Raw genomic sequence first — 25862 nt, 5'->3', positions numbered from 1 at the left:
TTTGGTTTGCCAACCAGTAAAAAGATATTAGAATAACAACATATTAGGAAGCAGTAGAAGCTTGTGTGATGATAGTTCATAATCTGCTTGGTCATCACAGTGCCGCGATATAGACCAATAACTTTCTAATTAAGTAATCTTCATCAAACCCTGAGCAAATAGGATGAACTTAAGACGATCGAAACGAAACAGTATAGTTAGTAAACTGTCAGACTTGAGATTTTTTAGTTAAAGTTAGTGATTAAAATCATTTATACAACTATCCATGAAACGGATTATGATGCATCAATGAATTGTTGAGGGTCTTGGGGATTATGTAGACAAAAGGCTGGATGTACAATGCAGGGTACAAATAAGGAAGGTTTTTTTTTTTTTGCTCTCAAGTGTCACGTGATTGTTTAATCTGTTTGTGAATTAATTGTAAAATGTTGTGATTCTGTGATTAAAAAAAAACTACAGCCCGGAACTACAGGCAGCATTAAAAATGTGCATAACATCCCATTTAATATGGAACTAGGGCTGCTAATCCAAATGTTAATCCAAACGAAGAACCGGATCTGTAAAAATGTAAAACTCCAGTCTGCCATTTTGAACAATGGGATGGGGGGGGGGGGGGACTTTTGCAACTTAATCCACATTTGAATATTAGCACCACTTCACTGCTAGATGTTTCCACATGCTCTGAATACTCACGAAAAGTACAAAGCAAAATAATGTTCAGGGATATTGAAGATGAAAAAATCTACATTGAGGCTAGTAAGGCTACGACTGCTTTATGGGCATCATCTTCACAATTGCGAACATATCCCCTCATAAGGGTTCCAAAAATTATAAATGAGAGTTATTTTCAGTGTTTCCCCTGGAATGCAGTGTGATAAGCGGAGCGGAATTATATTGGAAAATAAATAGTTCAATTACTATAAACTGGGCAAGACTTAAATCAATTTAACTCGACATCAGCTTTGTAAACATACAGTACAGGCGCCTTTTTGCATAGATTCTAGTTTTATGGGGGGAGGGGGGCCGTGAAATACAAAGCGCATAAATGCATTCTGAGACAGATCGTTGTTTATAAAGCTTTACAGTGCACGAAAAAAACCAAGTGTGTCGGAAGTGTAACAAACAGTGTGGGATCCTGAAAAGAATTGGATTCCACACTGATAAGGTACCGGCTACTTTTATACAGCTATCCTGCACCAGGGCCGTTAGAAAATGTGCCTCTTCTGCGTAACCCAGTGGCACGTTGCTCTGTTTCAGCGCCGATTGTACCTCGAAGATGAAATACTGCCGAGCCGACTGCATCCACCCTAATTCAACAGTGAAATGGGGAATGGGAAAATGCAGGTGGCGCAAAAGGGACTCATGATTAAGAGAATATCCTCTCGTGTCAAGTCGTTTAAATGTTAAGATATATTTGTGATGATGAAACTCTAAGAACCTGAATGTGTATAAAGCCCTCGAAGCCTCGCCGGCAGCTAACACTAACCAGCTAACGCTAGCTCATCTTATTGCTCATCTCTGAGGCACTGACATAGCGTAGAGTGAAAGCCTTATATTATTTTATATGTAAGCGTTCCAGTGGATTATTCACGTTCAGCTCAACGAACCTTCATGTACAATATACGGACGACAGAAGCACTGAGCATTCAGAGCTAATGCGGTACAGGTGCTAGTGCTACATCGTCTCCAGTTAATACTGCCTATCCGGAGGACCTCTCGTCTGTGCGATTAAAAACTGTATCATTTGTCTTTTCCATTTGCAGTTGGGCAATTAAAAACAAAAACTGAAAAATGGCCGATTTTTCATCATTTAATTCCGGGTGCAGATCACAAATACGAAATTGAAAATCCTGGCCAGAGGGTTGACCTTGACGGTAACAAGTATTAAATGCTATCTTGCGTTAGCCACCACAAACGGTCCAGCCGCAGTATATTAACATGGAAAATTATGCATTGTTTGGACTCTTAACTCCAAATTTTTATCCCTCTCTCCTCTTAGTAAGACACAAACTGCATGTATGTGTCTTTGTTGACCGATTGTGGCAGCTAACTAGCTAATATAACTCCTTCCATTCATTGCTTTTCTACACTGCTTATCCTTTTCAGGGTTCCGGAGAACTGGAGCCTATCCCACTGGTTGCCTTCAGGGAAAAAGAAGACTATTCCCCGGATTAGTCATCAGTCAATCGCAGGGCAACTAGAGACAGACAGCCATTCACAATCAGTGACCTCTGATGTAACTTTACTATTTTCTTTTTACTTTTAAAACATTCGTGACTCCGCTGCTACCGTCTTACTGCCACTTGGACGGCATATCTTAGTCGTAGGTATATTTCTCATAGTATATCATTTTTTTTTCTATCTTATTTTTTAATCTTGAATAACACAAACTTCAAGTTGCACCCTAATGTTGTTGCAGTCCTGAGATGTATTTTCAATTCGTATTTTCCGACCTCAACGCACAGTTGAATCATGAAAAGTCTTTCATTTTTTTTAAATGTTTGATCCAAAAAAAACAAAAAAAAAAATGAAGTTAACTTTTTCATTTTGAGATGGCCAATTGAAAATAGAACAAACAACTGATACACGCACTGATAAAGTGAGTGGGCGGGAACAAGAGAAAGAGCCGCCACTCTTAAAAACAATACAATACAAATAAATACCTGCCGTAGCAGCCACTCGCTCGCATCCTAACGGCAAAAGGAGAACGACTGTGTCCTTCACGCGTTTGCTCGACCTCCTTTTCAGCGGCGTGAACAGTCAGTAAGATCCACAGCCAGACCGGGCTCGAAACACCAAACATCAGTAGTTGTTTCTTGGGACAGGTCCACTACGAGCAGATTCCAAACAGGAAGGGTTTACTGTGCGGGGGGTGGATGCCGGCAGTCCTCCTGGACTACATACAGTACAATGGTGGGTAGTCAAATATGTGAAGCACAGTAGTTATGCCAGTGCGTTACTACAGTGAGCGTACATCACTGGTCCTTAACCGGTGGCGAGGGTGGGCACCGACTGCGCTGGTACAGGCGGTAGCCCTTTCGGCACAGCAGGACGAACCAGTAGACCTGTGGCGCCAGGATGCACGAGTTGCCCAGGTTGGCGGTGAGCGACAGGTTGAAGGGCACTGCGTAGAGTGGGATGCCATAGTGGTGGCCGTAAGCCCAGTACATGTAGGGGAAGAGGGCGATGCGGCACGCGAAGAAGGTTAGCAGCACCATGCCGCCGTTGTATTTGTGCAGCCAACCTTCCTGGAGGCCCAACTGGTGGAGGAAACACGGTATTCATCAGTTTTTACACTACAAAATATTACGGTATTACCATTCATATTCACAAATTTACCTCATCACTTTTTTTCCACTGTGAAACCAGTTCTATGCTGCTCTAATATGTCACAAGAATTATGAAAGTAGTACAGTTACAAGGACGTATTTTGACATGATACATCTTAACCGAGAGATAAGCTTTATATGTTGAAGAGGAGCGAGGTTGTTTGTGGAAATTACAGATGGTCTTGGCCCCCCATGTGCATGTGCATGTGCGCACGTCATCCAGATCTGGTGCATTTTTTTATAAATCAAATTACCTGTATACCATTTATTTTAAGGGTGAGTTTGAAATTAAGAGACTCTTTCGGAAGCAAAGTTTTGGGTATAGTTATGGGTTTTCACTATTCTCAGCAGAAAATCTGTCCCCATGACCGCCCAAGCAAAATACTAAAGCACACACATATCTTCAAATTTTACAATTATGCAGTAATGATGAATCAATTCGACCAGAAGCGTTTTACATAATTCATACCGAATCTAGTACTTTGTCGTTCAATATCTAGAACATTGTTGTGATGGTCACTTGTTCACTTTTAAGATGCTCGGTACCGAAGTAAACTGCAAATGATATGGCATTGAACTGATGGGTTATCGACAAACACCAACAAAGAAATAGGTGACTCTTAACCACGGTAAGTAGATAAATGCTATCCAAGAGGAGAATGACGTTGTGGGTATTCATGATGGTGTAGAACAGCCATTTTTGCTGTCTGAAAGAGCAGTGAAGTAAATGGACGGTAGATGTCAGCAAAGACCCCAAAGCTAGTTTGCCTAAGTGGACATTAAATTCTTGTACAGCACTGTTAGCATAGGTTTAAGACTACACAGTTGAAGAAATAAGGCATATAACATCATGTTTCCTTCCTCTGATTATGTAACCTTGCTGGACCAGGATCACAGAAAGTAACAACAATTTGGTTGATCAAAGTAAGATTCTCTAACCACGAACCCTACCCCTAACCATTGCCCTAAATGAACATCTAAGCATACTACAAAATGCCAATCCCTCACGACGATGCAAATAATTCAACATGCGCATTCCACATCCTCCAAACCTTTGTCACCGAGAAGGCAGACAAAAGATTGTGTCCCTGGGTGTGCGCATGCCAGCTCACCTGAATGAGTATTTTCCCCAGGGAGACAAAGGGCGTGCTGAGCTCGGTTAGAAACAAACAGCCGATGAAGAAATCGCCTTGGTCCTTCCGGAAGAACTGGGAATGGAGAGAGAGGAAGAGGTGGGGTGAGGGCAGGAGACAGACCACATGCAGATCAGGGAAAACAAACACAAGCTTGGTGGAAAATAAACACAGCTGGCATCCAAGGACAAGCTTTGATAGGGAAGGTACAAGTTGGATATTGAGTAGATATCACTTAAAACATTTGATGCTAGATTGAACTGTTCACAGAACAAAGTATAAAACGCAACAACGCTACATATAAATCTCACTATAAGGACTGCAGAACAGTGTTCAATTGCACCATTTAACAAAACGTCCAGGCAAATAAATCTTCCTTCCATTAGGCCCGCTCGGTTTCTAACGAAGGTAGTAGTTCCTCGCGTTTATAGCCTTTCTTGCACCATTAGGACACAATCCAAGACTTCATACTGGGAACTATTGCGAGAAGCCAATCTTGCTTTTATGCAGCCAGGCTGCTTATAAGTAATTAGCTGTGGTAAATGTCTGTCGGAAGACAAACTGCTTATCGCAAAACCCTACGTTTTTTTCATTGTGTTTGCAGCAGGTAATTGTCCAACTTGGCTTTACTCATCTGAAAATGTATTTATTTACTACAAATAATGTGTCTGTTCATTCACCCATGGCGGTGATGTACAGTAATATGCAAAACAATGAAATGCTCTTTTATGGTAGACTGCAATTAACCTGCGCACAGAGTTCCCCCAATATATTGCAGCTCACTGTAAGTAACATTGATATATTGCAGGTTTTACAGTTTATACAGTCAAGTACAAATTCAGAGTAGCGCACCCTTAATGTCCCCAGCTAACCTCCAACCATAATTGTTTGCACAAACCAAAGAGAATACACGCCTGTGTGTCTTGCATGTATTGAAGTAGCAAGTGCTTAAAGGTCCACTGTCATGACATGCATGAATTTTAGTATGTTATTAATGAAAAAAAAGGCAGCCGGAATGGACCCATCCGTTTTTTTTCCACCACAAAACATGATTTTGACGTATATGGCTTTTTGTCACTCGCTCTACGAAAATCCTCTCGAGGAATTTGTTTTCGACAAGAAGCAGGAAGTGACGTTAAGAGTAGACGCCCACTCAAGCGGTCTTGTATGTTTCTACTAGTTTTACCTGCTGGAAGGTCGCTCTTTGTTCATTTGTGTTAGCCAAAATGCCGGCTCTTATTTCTGGTTATTGTTCGAACACTCGGGAGGATGGATTCATTCTTCATACTTTTTAAAACGACCAGGTTCGTCGTGAAAAATGGATTGCATGGATGCAAAGGACGAGAGCTTCATGGGTTCCAAATGACAGGTCGGTGTGTATACAGCTACTAAAAAAAAACAATAGTTGGGGGGTTGGGCATAATCCTCTCAGAATGTAACAAAAGATCCATCTACATAAGTCAGGGGTGCTAAATGTGTCAATGTACCCGTCGGCGCCACGGACAGCTTCGGCGTCGCCTCGTCCTCGGCCGGGTTGGCTCATAGCGGCGCCACCCGGGCTCATATATACTGTCTGGGAGTCTGTTGTAAGTTAGAAGTGATCCACATATCATCTAAATATGGCTCGAAACGAAACGATATTGCCCCGGTCGCTTCACTCGATTGTGTCCACGGCGGGTGGCTTCGGCCAGGCTGGCTCATCCATACTGTCTGGGAGTTTGTTGTTTGTTAGAAGTGATCTGTATATCATCTAAATATGGCTCGAAACGAAACAAAACCATAGGGTAATATTCACTCGATTGTGTCCGCGGCAGCCGGCTTCGGTGGCGCCTCGTCCGCGGCGGACGGCTTCAGCCGGGCTAGCTCATACATTTGACAAGAGCTTCCGTGTCCCATAGTAGGTCGCATAGCATGTTTTCAATGTCGAATGTCCGTTGTGACGTAATGAACAGACGTTGCAGGCAATATGGCTACCACTTGAATGTCGAATGAGACTTCCGCAACTTTGCGTATGGATGTCGCGCTCTCCGCTCATATTTATTTTTTTCATATAGACATTGAAGTGAATAATGTTATATGTATTTTTCATTACAATATCTTGTTTAGAATGTTTATATGCATGACACTTGACCTTTAAAGGTCTAAACATCAATGCTAATTTCCGTTTCACACCCGGTGCTAAGCATCATTAAGGTAGCAGACCATCGTTTCATGAGGTTAAATGTTTTGGTCTTGAAATAACCAATGGTTAATTTTGGTTTTATGTCAGTTTTACAGTACTGTAACTGTAACTCAACAGGGAGTAATGAACAGTTTGAGGCAAGCACACACTACCTCTTTCTTGGAGAACTGTATGAGCAAGAGAACGACACCAAGGGATACTTTAAAAGGTGTCTTTTAATAAGTTTAAGTGTTTTAACCCTCCCATACAAACATTCATATTTATTTGAGGGACAGAGGGACATGATTTTTTTCTTATGCAAATAAACACCTTGGCTTAATTAATGCTGAGGAAAAACTGAATTCAAGACCTTCAAAAGGCTAAAATATGAACCATCCCCACTAATAACAGTTGGAGGCCAGTGATGTCCGAAAACATCAATAATGAATAAGGATTTGCAAATATTGACCAGTGGAGTTTCCGACGCCATCCAACAACAGACGAGATGGATATGGAGACGCGGGAGAAAAGCTCCATTTGGTAAGATAGCTAGCGTGCCAAAGATAAATAAAGGATGAGTTTACGCTGCCATCTGCCCATGAAAAGACCGCCAGGAACTTGACACCACAGCTACCTGGACGGACTACGCCATCCCATCTCAGTCGTAAGCTGTCGGAAAGACTGACAAAACACAGACGCCGTACTTAATTATGAGCTAGTTTGCCTGCGGCCTTGGAGAAGAAAAGTATATTTGTGGATTGGCGCTCGCCATCTGTCCGTTTGGTTTTTTCCACCACGCTTGTTAACCTGTGTGCGTGACATGCTTAATCCTCTTGCAAAGAGAGACTAAAACGCACACCTATTTTTATATCTCTCCTTTTAAGGGTACTCAGGGTATGAGTGCTAAATCCCTCGGTCGCATGACTTAAAAGTAAAGGTATTCTTGACTATTTTTTAAGGTTGTTGACACTTTCACATCATATTCGCAATATGGCTCATGTAGCCCCCTTTAGACTACATGTAAAAGGAGCATTTTGTCGCTAAATTGTAGGTGAAGACTTCACAATTTTCCGCCTTCAGAGGTAGTTTTACAACCATAACAGGTTACAGGGATTCCGCAATACTGTTTGACAAGTACTTTATACACCAAAACAATCTTTTTGCAAATACCTCAAACAGCTTCCCCTGTCACTTTACTTTTCAAATGATGCTGTACCAAGTTTTATCTGTTTCAATTGTTGAAACAGGCAGACAGGTGAAGCGAGCTCGGTGGTAGGACTAAAGCTACAACTAAATTATGTAACGTAATGTGATGTGGTATTTTTTTACCCAGTCAAACAAAAAGCCATGTTTCCATCGGTTCGACGCAGAGGTGTCAAACTCAAGGCCTGGTGGCCAAATCCAGCCCATGAAGGCAAATTATCTGTCAACTTCCATGACTTGTGAAAATCTGTCCCAAAATTTCAAATGATCATATCATCATAACTGATGATGTTGATACAATAAACGTTTTTGTATTACCAAACATGAACAATGGTTGAAAAACCCATTAGCCTTGATTTCTGATTCCAATACTAGTTCATACATTTCATATGTGAATATGATACTGCGATGATAATAATGTCCTCTGAGGGAAACTGTAACTACAACGTGGCCCACAACAAAAATGAGCTCAACACCCCTGGCCTGACGCTTCCCTCCGTGTAATGATTCAATGCTTATTTGATTGTCCCAATCAAGTGTTGTTTTCCTGAGCTTTGATTCTTTCGCAGTAACCGTGTTCAGACCTTTAAATGCCATCACGTTTCCTCTCGACGATCGACTTCCTGGCCATTCTAACAGCATCTATTGTTTCTCTTTCAATTGCAGGGCGGAGTTTTTGTGATCTGAAATAATATCATCAATCATTATGAGTCGACGGTTATCGTTCATTTCCTGTTTTCAAACTCGTTTGAAGTGAACCGTCCATTTGTCTTGGTGGACCATTTGCGCAATGACTTGATCTCCCCCCCCAAAAAAACGGTGTGCTAATGCTAAAGACTAGCTTTTACCCACTTTAAATTGAATTGCTTCCTCACCAGCGTGACGGGCAGCAGGACGGTGAGCAGCGCAATGTGATGCAGCACCAGCAGGAACTCCCGCCGGACGAAGGCGTTCACCGTCCCAAAGGAATGGTGCTTGTACTCCTCATGACCTTTGACGCGGAAGCGGTGGTAGTGGCTGAGGTACATGGCTAGGAGGTCGTATGTCATGTAGGGCACGCCGAACCAGATGACAAAGTGGGTGGCCAGCCAGTGCCTGAAGGGATCAAAAAGTTTGGGCTAGAATGTAACCTCATTGTACATATTCATAGATTCCACATTTTTGGTGTTATTCACCGAGACATCCTCATCACATCCATTTTCTAAATCTTCACTTATCCTCATTAGAGACAAGGGTGAGCTGGAGCCTTTCCCAGACGAGAGGCAGCATAACCCAGGAATGGTTGCCAGGCAGTTGCAGGGCATTGTTCACTGAGCAATTTAGGAAAATGTTGGAAGTGCAAGGCCATCTCACACACACTCACAAAATGGGGTACTCAGTTTAGGGCAGTCTTTCCTACCAATATTTACTCAAATCATGACTTTACCAGTGAGTTAGCATAAGTTACATTCCTAGATGCGAACAAATTTGAATTCCGCTGCCACTCTTCAAGGGAAATTCCGGTGGTTTGGATCAACAATGTATCCAGAAGGTCATGTGATACGTACTGTATCTTGACAATGTGATGTTAATCCTCTCATTTAATGGTGTTTTGAGAAGATTTTTTAAATCGACAATTACGAATATGCAGGGGCGCCGCCATTTTGGCGAGTCACATGACCTACGTCCGCGGATGTGACGTATGAAGTGTCACACCAAAGGCTCGATTACGCGGGACGCCATTATGCCCAGCGCTGATTTCTCGGATTTATCCTCATCTGATGAGGAAATAGCAGTTGATCAGGAAGATGGAGAAATAGATTTCTCCATTTCAGATTTGAACCTGTGGCTGTAAATAATGTTGAATATTCGGATGGGAGTGACGCGGAGTCTGACGAGAAAGCTCCCCCGAGCGAGGTGTGAAGCTCCCGATAGGTCACTACGATCAATATCTAACAACAGAAATCTAGCATAGTAGTAATTAAGAGAATGTGTCTCTTTTAACCTTGTACCTAGCATACAGTTATAATTCTATTTTGTCTTATGCTGTTTTTTTAGTTTTCAAAGCTTGTAACCCTTAAGTGTTTTATTTACATGTACATATACATTTCCTTTGGTCCTCTTTGTTCTCAGTTCACCTGTCAGAGAAAAACTGAGATCAGTTTTGCATTTGGCACACAAAAATTACTTAAAAACAGCCATCAGACGTCCGACCTAACTCAACAAAAATTGTGTTCCCCAGTTTTGTCAAAGCACATCAGTGGTCAATTGAGGATTTGGATTCACTTGCAAACTTGTGCTTCTTAACGGGTAAGGTCACATTTCATCGGTTGTTCGAATGTGCCCCTCTTGTGCCCTTGTCACGGCTTTAAAGGCAACCTTACGTAAGCGCCGCATAATAAACAGCCTGGTTGACCTAATGAGTGCTGATTATGCGCACAGTTAATTGCATGGACTGAGGGGAGTAAAGCTTCAGGGACAGAGTCGGGCTACTGCCCTCTGACCTCCGCCAGAGTTCTTTAGCTCATAAGGTCGTTGGGTGGAGATTAAGAGCAGAGTCAGGCACAACAAACAACACGGCTTGGAAAAGGCCGCCGCCAAATGACTAACTCGGTTTTATTCGACTCTGTGCTTTCTGAATTATCAAGTGGAATCTCTCTTAGAATAAGAACTCCCGGTATCATCTCAGAAGCATGTTACGCAGAACAAAGCTGCTGCGTTAGCATGGATGTAGCGCAATTTCCCCACTGTTGACATCAAGAAACTGAAGACATGCAAACTTTTTTAGAGTATAATCATTTGACTTAAATTCACAAAACGTACCAAAATAGGCCAGAGATTCTGCACGTTTATGACAGTTTTCCAAAGGGGCACAGTTTATAGATGTTGGAAATTGACACTAAAATTGTAAGAGAATCCTTGTAACTTCTGTATGATAAGACTAACTGAATTCACGGAAGATATATTGCATGTTTTCTCAGGTAATGCAAATTAACACTATTGACAAAGCTCAGCCTGCTATCACTGGCTCATCTACACACACCCATGGAGGTTTTACATTTCTAAATTTAGCGTCGCCTTAGCAAATTACTTCAAGCTAAATGCATCTTTTTGCCTTTTACAATCTTCCTTTTGGTCTATTTGTGATTCCAGTCCTTGTTTAGTTTGTTTCTCGAGGTCACTGTGATGTGGAGTAAAGTGTTACGCCGAAGGCTGGAGGCAGCGACAGATTGTGATAGGGTATTAAGAGTATTCGTGGGTCTGACTGCAAAGCATGTGTCTGATAAGCCCCCCTGGGCCTTGTGCACGTCACAGAACAGCAAAACTGAGCAGCGTTGTGAAGGAATTAAAGCCCACAGGGGAGGAGAGGGGAGGGAAGAGGAGGGGTGGTCCCTGTGGCGATTAGAAGCCTGAAACTGGGACTGTCCGGGTCTGGCCGCTGACTCAGTAGGATTACGAGGCTAGCATTAGCTTACATTCACATGTTCGAAAAAAAAAAAAAAAAAAAAAACGCTAGTGCGAAGCCACTACTGACTTGCTTCCAGGCTAGAATGGTGATGGGCTAGTTCGGCAAATAAACTTACACTGATATAGTAGAACAAGTTTGAGCCCACCACACAAGATCCAAACATTAGGGGATAAAAATTAAAAAGTAGGATAAATCAACATTTAGTATAAAATGTATTGCTGATACAAGATTAAAGAACATTTAGAAGTCAGCCTTTTCAAACTCAAAGCGCAATATTTGTGACTTCTCAACATTTTTGGATGTTGCAATACATTCCAGTACCGATATGAACGAGTACAGTACAGAGAGAGAACCCAGTGAATCGTATTATTGCTATGCACGAGTTATATTACAAAAAAAATGGTTTGATGACAGGGTCGACTCAACAATTAACCTGTCATTGATGACATTGCCCCTGCACGACGACACCACAACCACTCCTGCTGTGGTTGCCATGACAGCATGGATGGAGGACACCAATCTGAAAAACAGACAAAATGCAACAAAACGCTGAAATGACACAAATGCTTGTAAAAGTGTATTTTCGACATTCTTCACATGATCAGCTTGCTATTACAGTTTCATTACAGAAGTCAATGATTCCAATTCAGATTAATCAGCAAAAAAAAAAAAAACCTCCAAAAGCTATAAAAATTCATGCCAAACTAGATTTTAGTGGTGTCATTGAGTTAAAAAAAAAAAAAAATGCTGCCCAACTGCACGTCTCACCAGACAAAAATTTTTTGGGTGAATTTGGAATTCACCCACTATTTTTTCTACTCTTTTCCCCAACACCTTTGTCCCCTTTGTTTTCTGTTTGGATGTCGACCCCTATTGCACTGCACTTTTTTTTTTCTTTGTAATAAACGTTTTGTTTCTTTTCTTTCAAGCAATCTAGACTATGAAATTAGTTGTGGAGAAAAGTGCAAGCAAGATGATCTAATATGAATATCCAATATGATCAAACTTTAAATCACACATTCCTTAAAATGACAGAAGTTCAGTTAACCAACTCGAGTTCTCAGCATCTCAATTAAGATGCAGGATTAATTTAAAACTCTGACTGACACTTTTAACATCAAAGCAGCTCACAAAAATTGTCCGTTCACAAGTTATTGCACGCATTGAAAAAAAAAAAACTATGGCGAAATGGTCTAACAATGGACACGTTTGTAGTCGTGCGACGGCGAAGTGAACCTGCCGTCACCTCACGCTAATCTGTATGGGACCATGGCCACGAAACCACGTGACGGAAGACGACGATCTGATCTGAGGGGAAACTAACCTGCCCGCATGATAAATCTAATATGCATTTGTATTAACCCAAAACCCTTACTGGCAATGGTATTTCCAGGGTTGTCACAAGACCCAGATTTTATTATTATTTTTTTTTTAAACACAGTCCATTCATTGTGTGTCAGCCAGCAAACCCCCACCCCCTCTCCCTGCTGCTGCTGCTGACAGCCCAACGGCATGACCAGAAAGAGGGAGAGTGGAGGGTAACAGGAAAAGGGGGAAGGAATTTTTAGGCGCCTCGTTGGGCATTTTCGCTTGTTCCTGCAAACGCAAAACCCGGCCCGGCGTTGACTCGCGGCAGAAACACACGGCCCGCTTGCTCTTTTACATGCAGTCACCCTCACCATGTCTGACAGCTGCGGGATACGTCACCGCCGTCTTTACGTGGGCAATGCAGCCCAAAAAAAAAAAAAAAAAAAAGATAGCAGAACAAAAATTCAGCATATTGGAGTTCTACATTTTAACAGAATAGCATGGCGTGAAAACAGAAAGAAGCAGGAAAATGTAAACAAATAAACTGGTATGTATACTGCACTTTATGAACTAGTTTTATGATCAGAAATTGAGAGGAATGGGTTTTTCAACTGTTATTAATGTTTGGTTACAAAAATTCTCGCGGTATCTCAATGTCATCATTTAGATGACAATGTGAAATTTTGGTGCAAATTTTAACACAAATCAGCTGGATGGATGTATACTGTAGTATTCATGCACCGGCGTATGAATAAAAAACCCTGACCGCTACCCAGTCAAACACATTTGTGAACGACTCCAACTTTCAACTTTGGTCTGACGAATACAAACAAACAAATGAGTTTTATGGCGTTAACATGCTAATGTCCTGACTAGGGTAGCGTGACATCGAAAAAGGGTTGCTGCTATTGAATTATTTATTTCAAACTAGTATTGTGGCAAGCATCTCATCAATAAATCAAGTAATCAGATATATCAGTTGTAGCTGTAGCAGCTCATGTATGGATGCGCTTATCGTTACGTGTTTATTTTGTTACCGTTTGTTTACTAAAGCAATTGAAAATGCACCGGCGGCTTGACCACTTGTGGAGAAATTATAATACGTTACATTGACTTATGGTAAACTAGATTTAAATTAGCAAACATCAATAACTTGTGTCTTAGCAATTAAAGTGGTACAAAATGCACTCCATTATTTTCCTAAGTGTGAAATGATCCCAAACTTCAGATATTTTCTTGTCTTTCATGCAATCTTTTTTCCTGGCTCACTGCCATCAAGCCAACATATTTCTACATAAGATTAGCCCATGTCGAAAAATGAACACTGTGCTGTTTCGAGGCGGATTTTGCTTCAACCTTTTTTTGATTTTTCAAGAGAATTATTCAAGTTATTCTGTTGTTTCAGGTGTAGATGTAAAAGGCAGAGCAGTACTCTATTTTTATTACATACACCAAGGATGCCAGGTTTTTGCAGTTTTGATAGGATTACACAAGAGACACTCATTAAATTGTTTGGTCTGTGAAGTTGTCAAGACTTTGGGGCGATCAGCTGAAGTTGTAGAAAAGCACATGATCTGGAGTCCAGGGCAAGGTTGTGAGGGTGAACGATATTTATCAAAACTTTGGGGAGCTTTTATCGGTCCGGTTTGTCCGCAAGCTGCAGCCGAGGACGTGACAGTATTCAGCGCGAGGGTGGCGAGGGGTTTTTCGTTTCTCATTCCTCGGCTGAAAAAACAAGCCGCGTGTCGTGGCCCGCAGCGTGGACGCTCGGCGAGAGAGCGTTTTCCCGTCAGATGAGCATTAGTGGAAATAGGAAGGCATTATTCAGGAATGAGAAGGGCATAGCTAACTCAGCAGCAGTCAGCCCAGGCCTGGCTTGGGAGAGGATTAAAGCGGGGTGACAGTGAACCAATGAGCAGTGAAGTGCACTAGTGTGCAACAAGAGAGCCCGTCATTCGACGATTATTCTTTAAAGTAATGACCATGACAACCTCTGATTGCATTTAAACAGCTTCACATAAAACCAGCTAAAATTCATTTCATAATCATTTCGAAGACTATTACTTTAACCTTCCCATCAATGTCCCCGTTTGATCATCAAAAAGTAATATATAAAAACACAGAGTTCATTCCATTTTTTTTCCCCTAATCATTAGCAAGTCCATTGAGGGCCATACCAAATGGCATCTGGAACATGTAGCAAAATGTTATCAAAATGTGTAATAACAAAGGAAATAACATAATGGAAATATTATTTTGATTTTACTTTTTAAAGGGTGAAAAGGCCAATAGATTATACCCACATACATATGTTGTTGTTTTCCCCCAATGTATCAATCATACAACGCAGGGGGCACTTTCCTAGGAAATAGGGAAAATGTAAGGGGAGATGTTTGCAAATATGTTATTTTAATTAACAGCCTCCTCTCATGGAGGACTAAAAAAATTCATTCTGAAAATATTTACTATTGTGAGGCTGAAATCAGATGATTTGGCCAATTTCATGGAAAACAATGGCTCTAAACAATTAATCAGACGTCAACTATTCAAGTACAGTAATTGCTGTACCTCAACCCAAGCCCTAATGAAGAACTACCAGTGTAATGCATTGATACTTTTGTAGCTATTATGAGTATCCGCAAAATAGATTGGATTTACATTGGAATTACACGTCGGGCCACATTGTCGTCCACCGAGGAGCCCCCACACGATCCACGGGCCACATTTTGGCAACTGGCATCCGGCTCCCCAACCTCCCTTTGAAGTCTTAACGTTGGACGCATGCAAAGGCAGCGTCACACAAACAACTTTTTTCAAGACCACTTGCAGTCACGCGTGGACACGCTTAAAAGCGAGACGTTAATAAACGGCGCAGGTTTAACTCGAAACAATGGAGGAGAAACGAGCTAGCTAAGAACGCTCGTTGCGACAGCTACGTCTCCCTCTCAAACATTCGTTCTCCAACAATGAATGAAACACGGGGGAAAAAAAAGATTAAATTTAGCGACATGACAAACGGTCGTTGTTGCTTTTTCTTACCGTTCGCTAACGAGCACCACGTCGGCATCACTCCAATGCTTGAACACACGGGGCAGGATCTTCCTGAAGGCGAAGAACAAGCCGGGGAAAACTACGGCACCACAAGCTAACACTTGGAACATAGTGACCCCTTTTTATTTTTATTTATTATGATCATATATTTTTTGAAGGGGGAGGGGGTCGCCGCTTAAAAAAAAAATGAAACAAATAACCCAACTCGTTTTAGCCCTCCTGCTTCTTCGACGCTTCACGCCGCTGGCCGCTGGGGCATCCTGTCCTGTGGCCCCGGACGATGGTGCCGGTGCCGGTGGTGAGTTTTGGCCGGGATCAGTCCGCCACCAGCCGGGACGAGTTTCTGCTACTCGGTTATCAGCTGCCAGCAGCAGCAGCACCGCTACTGTGAAGCAAACGGACGGAAGCACATCACGTATCCTCCTGAGGACTGTCAAAATAAGAGCAAGGCGTCATGATAAAAGCATTCGCTTCCGGAGTGAGGGCTATTGCAATCTATTTAGGTATTATTTATTTATTTTATTTTTGGGGTGTGTACGTAAATTTGAATAACAAATTATTTGTTATGCTTAACATCGTATCTGCGGTTTGAAAGGTGGATTCATTTAAACGTGTTTCCTTACAAACGGCCACTAGATAGCGCCCGAAGTACACAAACCACATACATAACCTTGAGGTTTGAAAAAAATCTTCACCACGCAAGATAATAATCACATAATCATAACCCCATATAATCACTAAGCAGGTAATACTGGACATTTTCCAACCTATTACTCAGACTCACAGCGTTAAATCTAATCCTTACCCAGTGATACTGAAACATTTTATAGCAAGTACCACTTTATAAAAAAAAATACTAAGCTCTACAATTCCCACCATTATGACCAGAATTAAAATTAAAAATTGGATTTTATTCCTAGAAACTATTTAATATTGTAACCCAGTGTAATATTATGTACTAATTATAGGGGGGGAAATAAAAATAATTAAAAATAATTAGAGGTAAATAAAGAACACACTTAAACAATGATACATTAAAACACATTACACATAAAAATTACATAGAAATTGTACCTAAACAAATGCTAGACAGTTCATGAGGATTACAATTGAATATTAAATTTAAAGATTGGCTGGGGACCAAGCAGTACAGAAAATGAAAAGATGGAACATAAAAACCAACCTAAAAGTGAAATACAACTGAATTTATGTAGCATTTGTTTTCATAAATCATTAGAAGCAATGTTTGTACCACACTCTAATCCACTTCATTCCCAACCTATGGGTGCTGTGGCAGATCAGAGAGATCTTCAGGGGTCGCACTGGAAATGATCCAAACTCGCTTTATTTGTTTGAAAATATACATTAAATATACACTACACTTTCACCAGTTTATTGACTTGAACGCTTGAAATCATACAAAGGTAAGTGGTGAATTCGCCAAAATCCCAAAAAAAAAAAAAAAAAAAAAAGGTAAGGTTACACAAAACTGAAATGTAATGTATATTCGGAAAGACAAAAATTCTCTGTTTCCCGACCTATACCCCATTTCGGTCACCTCACATCAGTTTCATTTCACCAGAAAGAAAGTCACCATATCTCGGCGCTTTTAATGAGTCAAAAGTGCGGCATACATTTTGTTCCACTGATTATATTTCCGTGAGTACCTTTGTAACTTACTTGGTTTATGATTTCATTTCAGAGTACAGAGAGACCATCATAAATGCTAATTTCCAAAAATGAAATAAACCGGGAAAAAGGAGAAACAAAGGTGTCTTTTGTTAAATAATTCACACATTAAAAAAAATATGACACTGAAAGCAAAATACATGTACATAAAATATAAACAATTATATCAACAATAAAAATGAATACTAATGCATATATTGTAACATTTCTGATACCTTTTTTAATTTTTTTTAAAAGATAAAGCTCTGAATCCGGCTCACTTAGCATCTATCGGTGTTCCAAACGAAGTCACCACCGGGCGCACGGCCAGTTTCATTTCATCAGAAAGACATTTACGGCATCTTTATATTTATTTTAGCCGGTACTAGTGGATGGACAGTAAACTTTAACTGAGCCCTTTTGATTTATCTTTGATGAGTTTGACCTACGTAATTCAGAACAGATTTTGTTTCATGGATTGATTTCCGTGAGTTCTTTTATCACTTTGCTAGTTTTGGGTTTAGTTAACGGTTTCTTTGGATATTCTGCTTTTTCTCTATTTTTCTCTCTTTATCCGTTCTCAAACCTGAACAGTGACAATCCCCTGTTTAAAAATGTATCACCGTTGACACCAAACGAGCAGGACAATACAAAGTTTTCACTATACCTGTGGCTACTATTGCCCTCCCGCCATTGGAACGTCCGCTTGAACATGGAGTTTGATACCTGACTATCCACTGATTTTTTTTTTCCATATTGTAGAATAACAGCGCAACACTGAAATTTATGATCATTCCAAACTCCAACGATTTTTGATACAGCTCTTAAATTGGATGGATTAGTGTCCTCTGAGTCCACACCCAGTTACACTTAATCAAAACTACCTTCACGATATCTTTATGGTTTAGCCTGCGTAAGACAATAGACTGTAAACTTTTACTTTGTCCTTTTGATCCGTCACTTTGAAAAAGGATCCTTTCCTTGTTTCAAAATAACGTGGTGGTGGTTGATTCTCAACAAAGATTTGTCATCTGTTTCTCTGTGCCATGTGCACACGCTCCCCCCACTTCCTGTTCATTTGATCTTGGCTAGTTTGCAAAGTTAGCAAAGACTTTGCGCGAGGTCCCGACCCGAGCCTGCCTCGCGCGTTACAGCCACCGTAAGTCGGGGCTCTCTGAGCCCGTCACCCCGTGACTGACTGACAATGATAAACAATGCCGATGGCTATGGAGCTCGTGCACGTGACATCATAGTTTGCACGGCGCCATATTGCCAGTCAAACAGCAGTGCGGGAGTCGTTTAACCGGAGCAGATTCTTCAAATTTACCCGAGACCTGTTGTGCTGTTGGTTGTCACAGTAGACGACGCAGTTCTCCAAAAATATCTTTCTATACAATACCATCTGAAAAGACCAGAAAAGATCGACAGTTTGCCGGTCAAACAAAGCTGCTTGGGAGTCGGCTGAACCGAAGCACATTTGTCCTAATGCCCGAGACCAGTTGTGCTGTTGGTTGTCACAATACACAAGACAGATATTCAAAGAGATCATTCTATGGAATACCATCTGAAAATATCGATGGATTTTGGCAATTAAACGGGATGGATGGTGCCCAACCAAATACACACGCCTACGTAGCGATACTTTCATTTCAAGTAGGAATTATTCTTCTCAATCTCAAATTCCCAAGAAGTATTTATAATGGCAAATTGGCTCATTTGAGAACAATGCATATTTAAAAAAAAAAAAAAAAAAAAAAAAGGTTGCAGAGATGTTTACAGAGATTAACGTGTGGCCGCAATACGCTTCCGTGTACGGAGGCGACAACTCCCTGTTCTGATTTTTTTTCCCAGTCATAGTTAATGAATGCAAGTTTGTGTAAAACCGGGGCTCATTTGTTTAAATATTGGTGTATGTATTGAAAAAAATCTAAGTGGGTCCATCACTATGTGGGATTTATTACTGATTGAGAACAGATCCAATAACAAAGTATTTGTATGCATCCAGACTTTGATACACTTTCGACCTTTTCTGTGTAAATCTCGACAACTTCCTCACCAAATCCATGTGTAGATCCAGTTGTCCAAGATAAGCGGAAGTGAATTAACAGTCCGATTTCTTATCGGTGAAAACATCGACTTCGGCATTAAATATGGGTCCTTTACGCCAAGTGTCTCATATTTACACGTACCTTCGTTTATTATCACCTTCTAAATGTTTAACGGTATCGGACAAAACTCTGGATGTCGTGCTATAAGACATATTTTCGTTTTGTCTCGACAGAATTAAGTTGCAACAATGCTTTGTTTGACCAGCAATATGGCCAGTCACATGATTTTTTTTTTTGACGTAGGAGCACGAGCTCGATACAGGATGTTCACGGTGGCAAAATCACATGTGACAGATGAAACTGATTCAATTTCTTTATTATTATTTTTTTAACTAGATACCACTAGTGCTACTTGTAGATAAAGACTTCCGGACATGTTACACCATCATGCAGCAGCAAGGTAAGCCATAAAAATCCAAATATAGCACTTGTGCTGGACAATGTGTGTGTGTGTGTAGGTGTGCGTATGTCGTCAGGCCTCATCAAATAGGGAGGGTCCCGGATGGTGGTGGCTGATAAAAAGAGATTTGAAAACTGGTAACCACGGTCATCCTGGTGTTGATTCTAAAACTCTCAGGTGAGCAAAATTTACTTTGGGGATGTTTTTTGGGGGGATGGAATTTTCTAGAATTTTTTTTCTATTGCATTAGGCATGGTTAGGGTTTGATAATTTTGTAAAAACAAGAATGAAAATGCTGTATGTTATACCGCTGAGGCTCAGTCTACATTAATGATAGGTTTGAGGATTTATATTTGAGGTTTAGGGTTTTTAGATCAGGTTGCTAATTTTCCAGTACGTATTACCTGGATGGTGATCATTTGAGTATTATCTTAATGTGGTGAAGAGTAATTCTCAGGTTTTAAAAACACAGACGAGAGAGCTGTCCCCCCACCCTGATTAATCTTTTGCTTCCAGACCCTCTTTTGGAGACATCCCCTTGATTTTCTTTCCCCAAACCTCAACTCAAACAGGATGAAAGTGGATCTACTCGCCCTGACCCTACACATTCTCTGTACAGGTACGGTCATATAAAAACACATTGTTCGGAATCTCGAGAAATTTGCTGAATTTGCGTTTTCCTGTAGTTGTACGACACCACGTGAAAAAAAGATTGATTTAAAGTCACAGCAAGGGGGAACTGTGGCAAGACTTCCTCAAGCCATTTCACAAAAGGTCACACGTTATCACATAGCTTGTTTGTCCAGAAGGATAGTCCTTTTTAAAGAGTTCAATAATAGTCAAAGATCAAGCCGATCATCCTTTGTTCGGTTATGGTCGTTTCACAGTATGTGCTCTCCAGGGGGCGCACATGAGTAATACCTCACTCAGATGCCACTTCACACACTTTTTACAATTAGTCTGAAGTGGAAATTTGGGCAAAACTGTGCGTAATCGCGTCTGGTTTCCTCAACATGGAAGGTTGCAGGCTGGTGGTGCACATCCAAATGTAATGGGATCTTCCGATGACTTCTATTGACCGATTGCAATGCTGCAGATGTGCCAGGAGTCACCGTTTGAACCTCATCTTGGCTGGATTGTGTTCAACCTTCTTTTTGCATTAACAGTCATGCTGTGCAGAGGGCAGACAACGACACCTGGTCCAATCTCGACTTCCCCTACAACAGCCTCGACTACATCTGCTCCAACCTCAACTCAACCAAGTACAACCCTAACTACACCTCATCCAGGCTCGACGACACCTAAGCCAGGATCAACTACAGCCTCAACTGAACCAAGTACAACCCCAACTACACCTCATCCAGGCTCGACGACACCTAAGCCAGGATCAACTACACCCCCAACTGCTCCAACTACCCCACCAAGAGAGACCACCCCCGTCACTGATGGTCACGGGGGAGGTGGGTCCGAAGGGCTTTCAGATGGTGCCATCGCGGGCATCACCATTGGTTCTCTTGCCGGTGTGGCAGCTGTTGGTGAGTCGAGTTTGAACTCCACTTCTAACTTTGCTTCCACATGGACACACGAGCCATTAACATTTCTGACGGCACCCAAGTTGGTTCTGAGTGTCCACAGCCAAAGTTAAGTTTAGTTTATACCTCCAGACTGACTTGGGCAGTTCGATTTGTAGACTGAGATCAAGAACAATAGACTAAAAATTAGACTTCCAAAACATTTACCGCTATGTATTTATGACTAAAATACATTGGCTGTACATCATAAACTTGACTTGGGCAGGGACACTTAGGACCTATTCTGTACCTCGATCGCATACTTTAGTCATAAGTACCCATTGTAGTAAACACAGTTGACATCCATGAACCAGTCCTAAATTATAGGACCTTTACCAGTTTCTACATTTTGATTTAAAACAAGTCTTGAAAGCCAATTATAGGTAGTTATGACTAAGGTGATGTGGGTGGGACTTGAACCTATGTTGAGGAGCGAATACTCATATTTCATATTGTACCTTGACAATTAACTTCAGATTGAAGTATCTGGACCTACTTTGTACCTTGACAATTAACTTTATTTTCCATATCTAAACCTACCTGAAATCCATGATCCCATACCAATTTCTAACTTTTGGCCTGATTTCTGTATTTTGACCCAATACATGTCAGAGAAAGCATGAAATTAACTTCTCTTGGTCAGGGGACACTCAGGATCGATCTATCACCTTGACCATTATGTCATGAGTATTTTGTGGTACACCTGCATCAACCAATCAACCAATCTCATTCCATCTTTCGGCCTAGTTATCTAAAAAAAAAAATGTAATTCCAAGCAAGTCTTGAAGGAGCATTGATAGCGTAGTGGTTCACATTGTGGCCAAATGGGTGGGTCATTTGGCAAAATCGCGCTCTGGAAATCGGCAGAACTGGTCTCGAAAAGATCAGATAAATGGGGCGATTTCTGCAAGAAGGGACTTAATAAAAAAAGACAAAGTAATTATAAATATATATAAAAATAAATGCATCAAGACTTGTTTGTGCCTAGTAGTTATCAGAGCTCCTTTTCATGTTTTTGGACCTTGGTTTTTGCCATGTGTTTTTGTGCCTTTTCCTTTGTTGGACTGCCGTCTTGACCTCTGTCTGGAAGTCCTGCATTTGGGTCCTACCCCTTATCCCATGTTTGTGATCATAAAAAGTTTTGAGAACCATCAATTTAGACCCAAATGCTGAATCTGGGCACCTTTAAACCTGTCAAAATAAGGATGAGAATTGTGGTAATAACAGTGTCACAATGTCATAATAAATGTTCTCCTTTCAGGTGGCGGTATTTTTGGAGTACTGAAGTACACTGGGAGAGTGTGAAAATCAACATTGTCTCTAAGATTAAGTTTTTAAAACAACTACTAACAATCAAAGAACACTTTTAATTACATTGTTTAGTTTTTGAAGTGGAAAAAAAGGGCTAATCGTATGTGAATGTGATTTTTTTTAAATAAATAATCCTTTAAAAACGAGTGTACCGTAGATTATTTGGAATGACATTTTGTCTGCTATATTTATCATTTATTTAGCAAGCAGGGTAAACGCCAAGTGTACATAACTTCCCTGTAAACTAAGAGCGTCACACAAATTCTTGTCACGGGCCACATTGTCGTGACAGTTTCCCTCAGAGGGCTATTGAAACTGTGATACCATAAAAATCTTTATTTGCCTCATCACATTTCCACATAAAATTTATGAACCAGTTTTGCAATCGGAAAGCAAGTGTAACGTTTTTTTCAGCGATACATGTTTTGCAAAAATGCTTGCGGTATCTCATTATCGTTTATATTGTTTGAAATTCTGGTACAGATTTTAACATGAATCATGGGATATTATGGCGCATGTTATGAACATCCGCCTCACAGTTCTGGGGACCGGGGTTAAAATCCGGCCCTGGCCTGTGCCGGTGCCTTGAGTTTGACACTTGTGCTGTACACACAATTGACCCCTCCGTACAGGGCACTTAACCACGCCTCCTGAAGTGACGTCACGCCACGTGCGCTGGCGTAAGACAAACAGTAAAAATGGCAAATACAATACAATACATTCTGAACTGAGAGAGACTCCATGCTTCTGATTTCATTCAAATCAACGCTATATTATAGATTCTAAATACAATACATTCTTAACTGAGAGAGACGCCATGCTTCTGATTTCATTCAATCATTCACACGTAGCAATGATATGCTAGCGGAGAACGTCTCATTCATTTATACGAGACGTGTATTAAAAATCAAATTTAGGGCATATCTTCGTGCAAACACAGTCTGGTTAAGCTTCGTCCGCGAGCCAGCAAGAAAGCGACACGTTTGTGCAGTCCGATCATCTCTAAATATCGCTCAACAAAGAATAAGTGTGTCAATCGTTCTCACGTAGCGGTGTTATGCTAGCGGAGAACGTCTCATTCATTTATACGAGACGTGTATTAAAAATCTAATTTATGGCATATCTTCGTGCAAACACAGTCTGGTTAAGCTTCGGCCGCGAGCCAGCAAGAAATCAATACGTTTGTGCAGTCCGATCATCGCTAAATATCGCTCAACAAAGAATAAGTGTGTCAATCATTCACACGCAGCAGTGTTATGCTAGTGAAGAACTTCGAATTCATTTATACGAGACATGTATTGAAAATCAAATATAGGGCATACCTTCGTGCAAACATGTGTTCCGGTTGATATTAGATGGATTTAGTTGATGATGCGGTCTTCCACAAAGTTTGATCCATCAAAGGCATTTTTCGTACTGGGTCTTCGGTTTTGGAAACGGTACGAATCGAACTCCACCAACTAGCCTTTCAGGATACCTGTCGTCACTATTACAAAGTCCGTGACTACACCTCTTAACCATATTTTTTGTTAAATAACCCAAATACGTGATAAAACACTAACTTAACCTATACTGGACCATGCAATGTTGTCTGAGAAAATGGCGGGAGCAAAAACGGGCTTTGGTTTATGCAGATCTCTGGGCTCTGATTGGTCAGTGATGCGGATTGCGCAATATCCACGGAGGGGTCAATTGGCTGCTTCATTTCAAGGCGTGAATACAGTATGGTTATATTGTAGTCTACGGGTGTCAAACTCAAGGCCCAGGGGCTAGATCTGGCCCGCCCCATGATTTTATGTGGCCCGCGAAGCCAAATCTAGAGTGTCACTTTCCATAACTATCGTAAAAATCTGTACCAAAATTTCAAATGATCATATATCATAAATGATAAAGTTGAGGTGTCACAAGATTTTTGTGTTGCCAAACGTGAATAGTTGAAAAACACAATACCCTTGATTTCTGATTCCAAAACTAGTTCATAAATTGATAATGTAAACATGATGAGATGATTAAATATTTTTGTTCCACAGTCATAATGGCCCTCAGAAGGAAACTGGAACAACAATGTGGCCCTCGAGAAAAAACGAGTTTGACACCCCTGCTGTAATCAAATACAGTGTGGTAGAACTCACACAGACATTTGCGTTTCCTCACCGAACTAGCTCATCGCTAACGAGTTTGCTAGCCCAAGTATCGTCATTATTGTTTATGGGCATCTGTTAGTTAAAAACAAAAATAAAAGAGTACCTTTATACAAATATAACATAGCTAACAAAACATAGCTATAGGAATAAGACATTTATGTGCTCCCTGTGCGACAAGCTACCTTCCTAGAGACCAACACGTAAGGTTATCTATCCCGAAGGCCTGAGCCATCTGTGTCCGGGTCTTGATGGACTTTATACCACATCAAGTCGCTCTTCTGGATTTTATGGTAGCTAAAACCATTAGCCCATATGTCAATACAGGCTGCAGTTAAATTGCTACATGATAAAAAACAAAATGCTGTTAGTAACTCCAAAGGCCATATCGTGTCGGCTTATGTTGGGATAGAAGTCCAAAAATCAGTAAAACCGTAAGAGGGTTGACTTGTTGCCGTTTCCTTCTTTGACAAGATGCGCTTGGGTCGTAAATGGGGTTTAAATCATTGGCATTAGGGACACTGGTGTGCTTCCGTGTTGGTTTAAAGATACTGACACGAGTTAATACCTGAAAGAGTTGACTTGAACCTGTTTCCTGGTTCTAGGTTCACTTGTGTTTGGTACACAACAGCAATCTTATGGTTTTGCTGTTGCACCAAAAAAAAAAAAAAAAAAAGGTTCACTATCATATTATACCGTGATACATTTCATGTCATAATGTGATATTTCACATTATACTGTGATAAATTGCTTTATAACATGAATAATTTCATATTATAACATGAATAATTCCATTTTATAATGGGAACATTTTCACTTTTTAACATAATTTGTTTCACAGCACAATGTGAAATTTTCCCGTTATAATGCAAAATTAACCGTTATAACGTAGTTTTTCCACAGTAAGAACATTTAATTGATCACGTTATGACATGAACCATATCACATTATAATATGAAACTTGTTAGGCTCATAGTGAACTTTTTTTTGGGGTGGGGGGGCAAAAAATGCGTCCGTAAACAATAATAAA

At 40.7% G+C, this 25862-nt stretch overlaps 1 protein-coding gene and 1 long non-coding RNA gene across 5 annotated transcripts; one reads left to right on the top strand and one right to left on the bottom strand.

The window, feature by feature from the left end:
- Positions 1 to 441: 441 nt before the first annotated feature.
- Positions 442 to 15978, bottom strand: tlcd3a (TLC domain containing 3A). Of its 3 annotated transcripts, none has more exons than XM_061803588.1 (6): positions 15839 to 15978; positions 15622 to 15684; positions 11708 to 11794; positions 8702 to 8921; positions 4442 to 4537; positions 442 to 3260 (listed from the first exon to the last, which is right to left on the bottom strand). In XM_061803588.1, the coding sequence occupies exons 3-6, from the start codon at positions 11767 to 11769 to the stop codon at positions 2976 to 2978; spliced, it is 663 nt and encodes a 220-aa protein (XP_061659572.1). In that variant the 5' UTR covers positions 11770 to 11794; positions 15622 to 15684; positions 15839 to 15978; the 3' UTR covers positions 442 to 2975. The 3 variants fall into 3 exon arrangements, with proteins under 3 accessions (XP_061659572.1, XP_061659570.1, XP_061659571.1); XM_061803586.1 differs by lacking the exon at positions 15839 to 15978 and having other exon boundaries at positions 442 to 2896; positions 2975 to 3260; positions 15622 to 15762; XM_061803587.1 differs by lacking the exon at positions 15839 to 15978 and having other exon boundaries at positions 442 to 2830; positions 2975 to 3260; positions 15622 to 15762.
- LOC133491886 (uncharacterized) lies at positions 15916 to 22795 on the top strand. Of its 2 annotated transcripts, XR_009792505.1 has the most exons (6): positions 15916 to 16048; positions 19756 to 19809; positions 19868 to 19986; positions 20326 to 20428; positions 20976 to 21344; positions 22642 to 22795. It is a non-coding gene; the product is annotated as an uncharacterized LOC133491886 (long non-coding RNA). The 2 variants fall into 2 exon arrangements; XR_009792504.1 differs by lacking the exon at positions 15916 to 16048 and having other exon boundaries at positions 19203 to 19986.
- Positions 22796 to 25862: the final 3067 nt, after the last annotated feature.

Source organism: Syngnathoides biaculeatus, chromosome 18 (assembly GCF_019802595.1).
Source record: "Syngnathoides biaculeatus isolate LvHL_M chromosome 18, ASM1980259v1, whole genome shotgun sequence".
NCBI classification, from domain to species: domain Eukaryota; kingdom Metazoa; phylum Chordata; class Actinopteri; order Syngnathiformes; family Syngnathidae; genus Syngnathoides; species Syngnathoides biaculeatus.
This window is presented reverse-complemented; position numbering and strand designations above follow the sequence as displayed.

Excerpts from the sequence above, each read along its gene's own strand:
- tlcd3a (XM_061803586.1), bottom strand. The coding sequence starts at position 15,743 with ATGTTCCAAGTGTTAGCTTGTGGTGCCGTAGTTTTCCCCGGCTTGTTC. Across the intron at positions 8,922-11,707 it reads GGCAATGTCATCAATGACAG|GCACTGGCTGGCCACCCACT; the intron begins GTTAATTGTTGA and ends TGATCCCTTCAG. Across the intron at positions 3,261-4,441 it reads TGGGGAAAATACTCATTCAG|TTGGGCCTCCAGGAAGGTTG; the intron begins GTGAGCTGGCAT and ends TTCCTCCACCAG.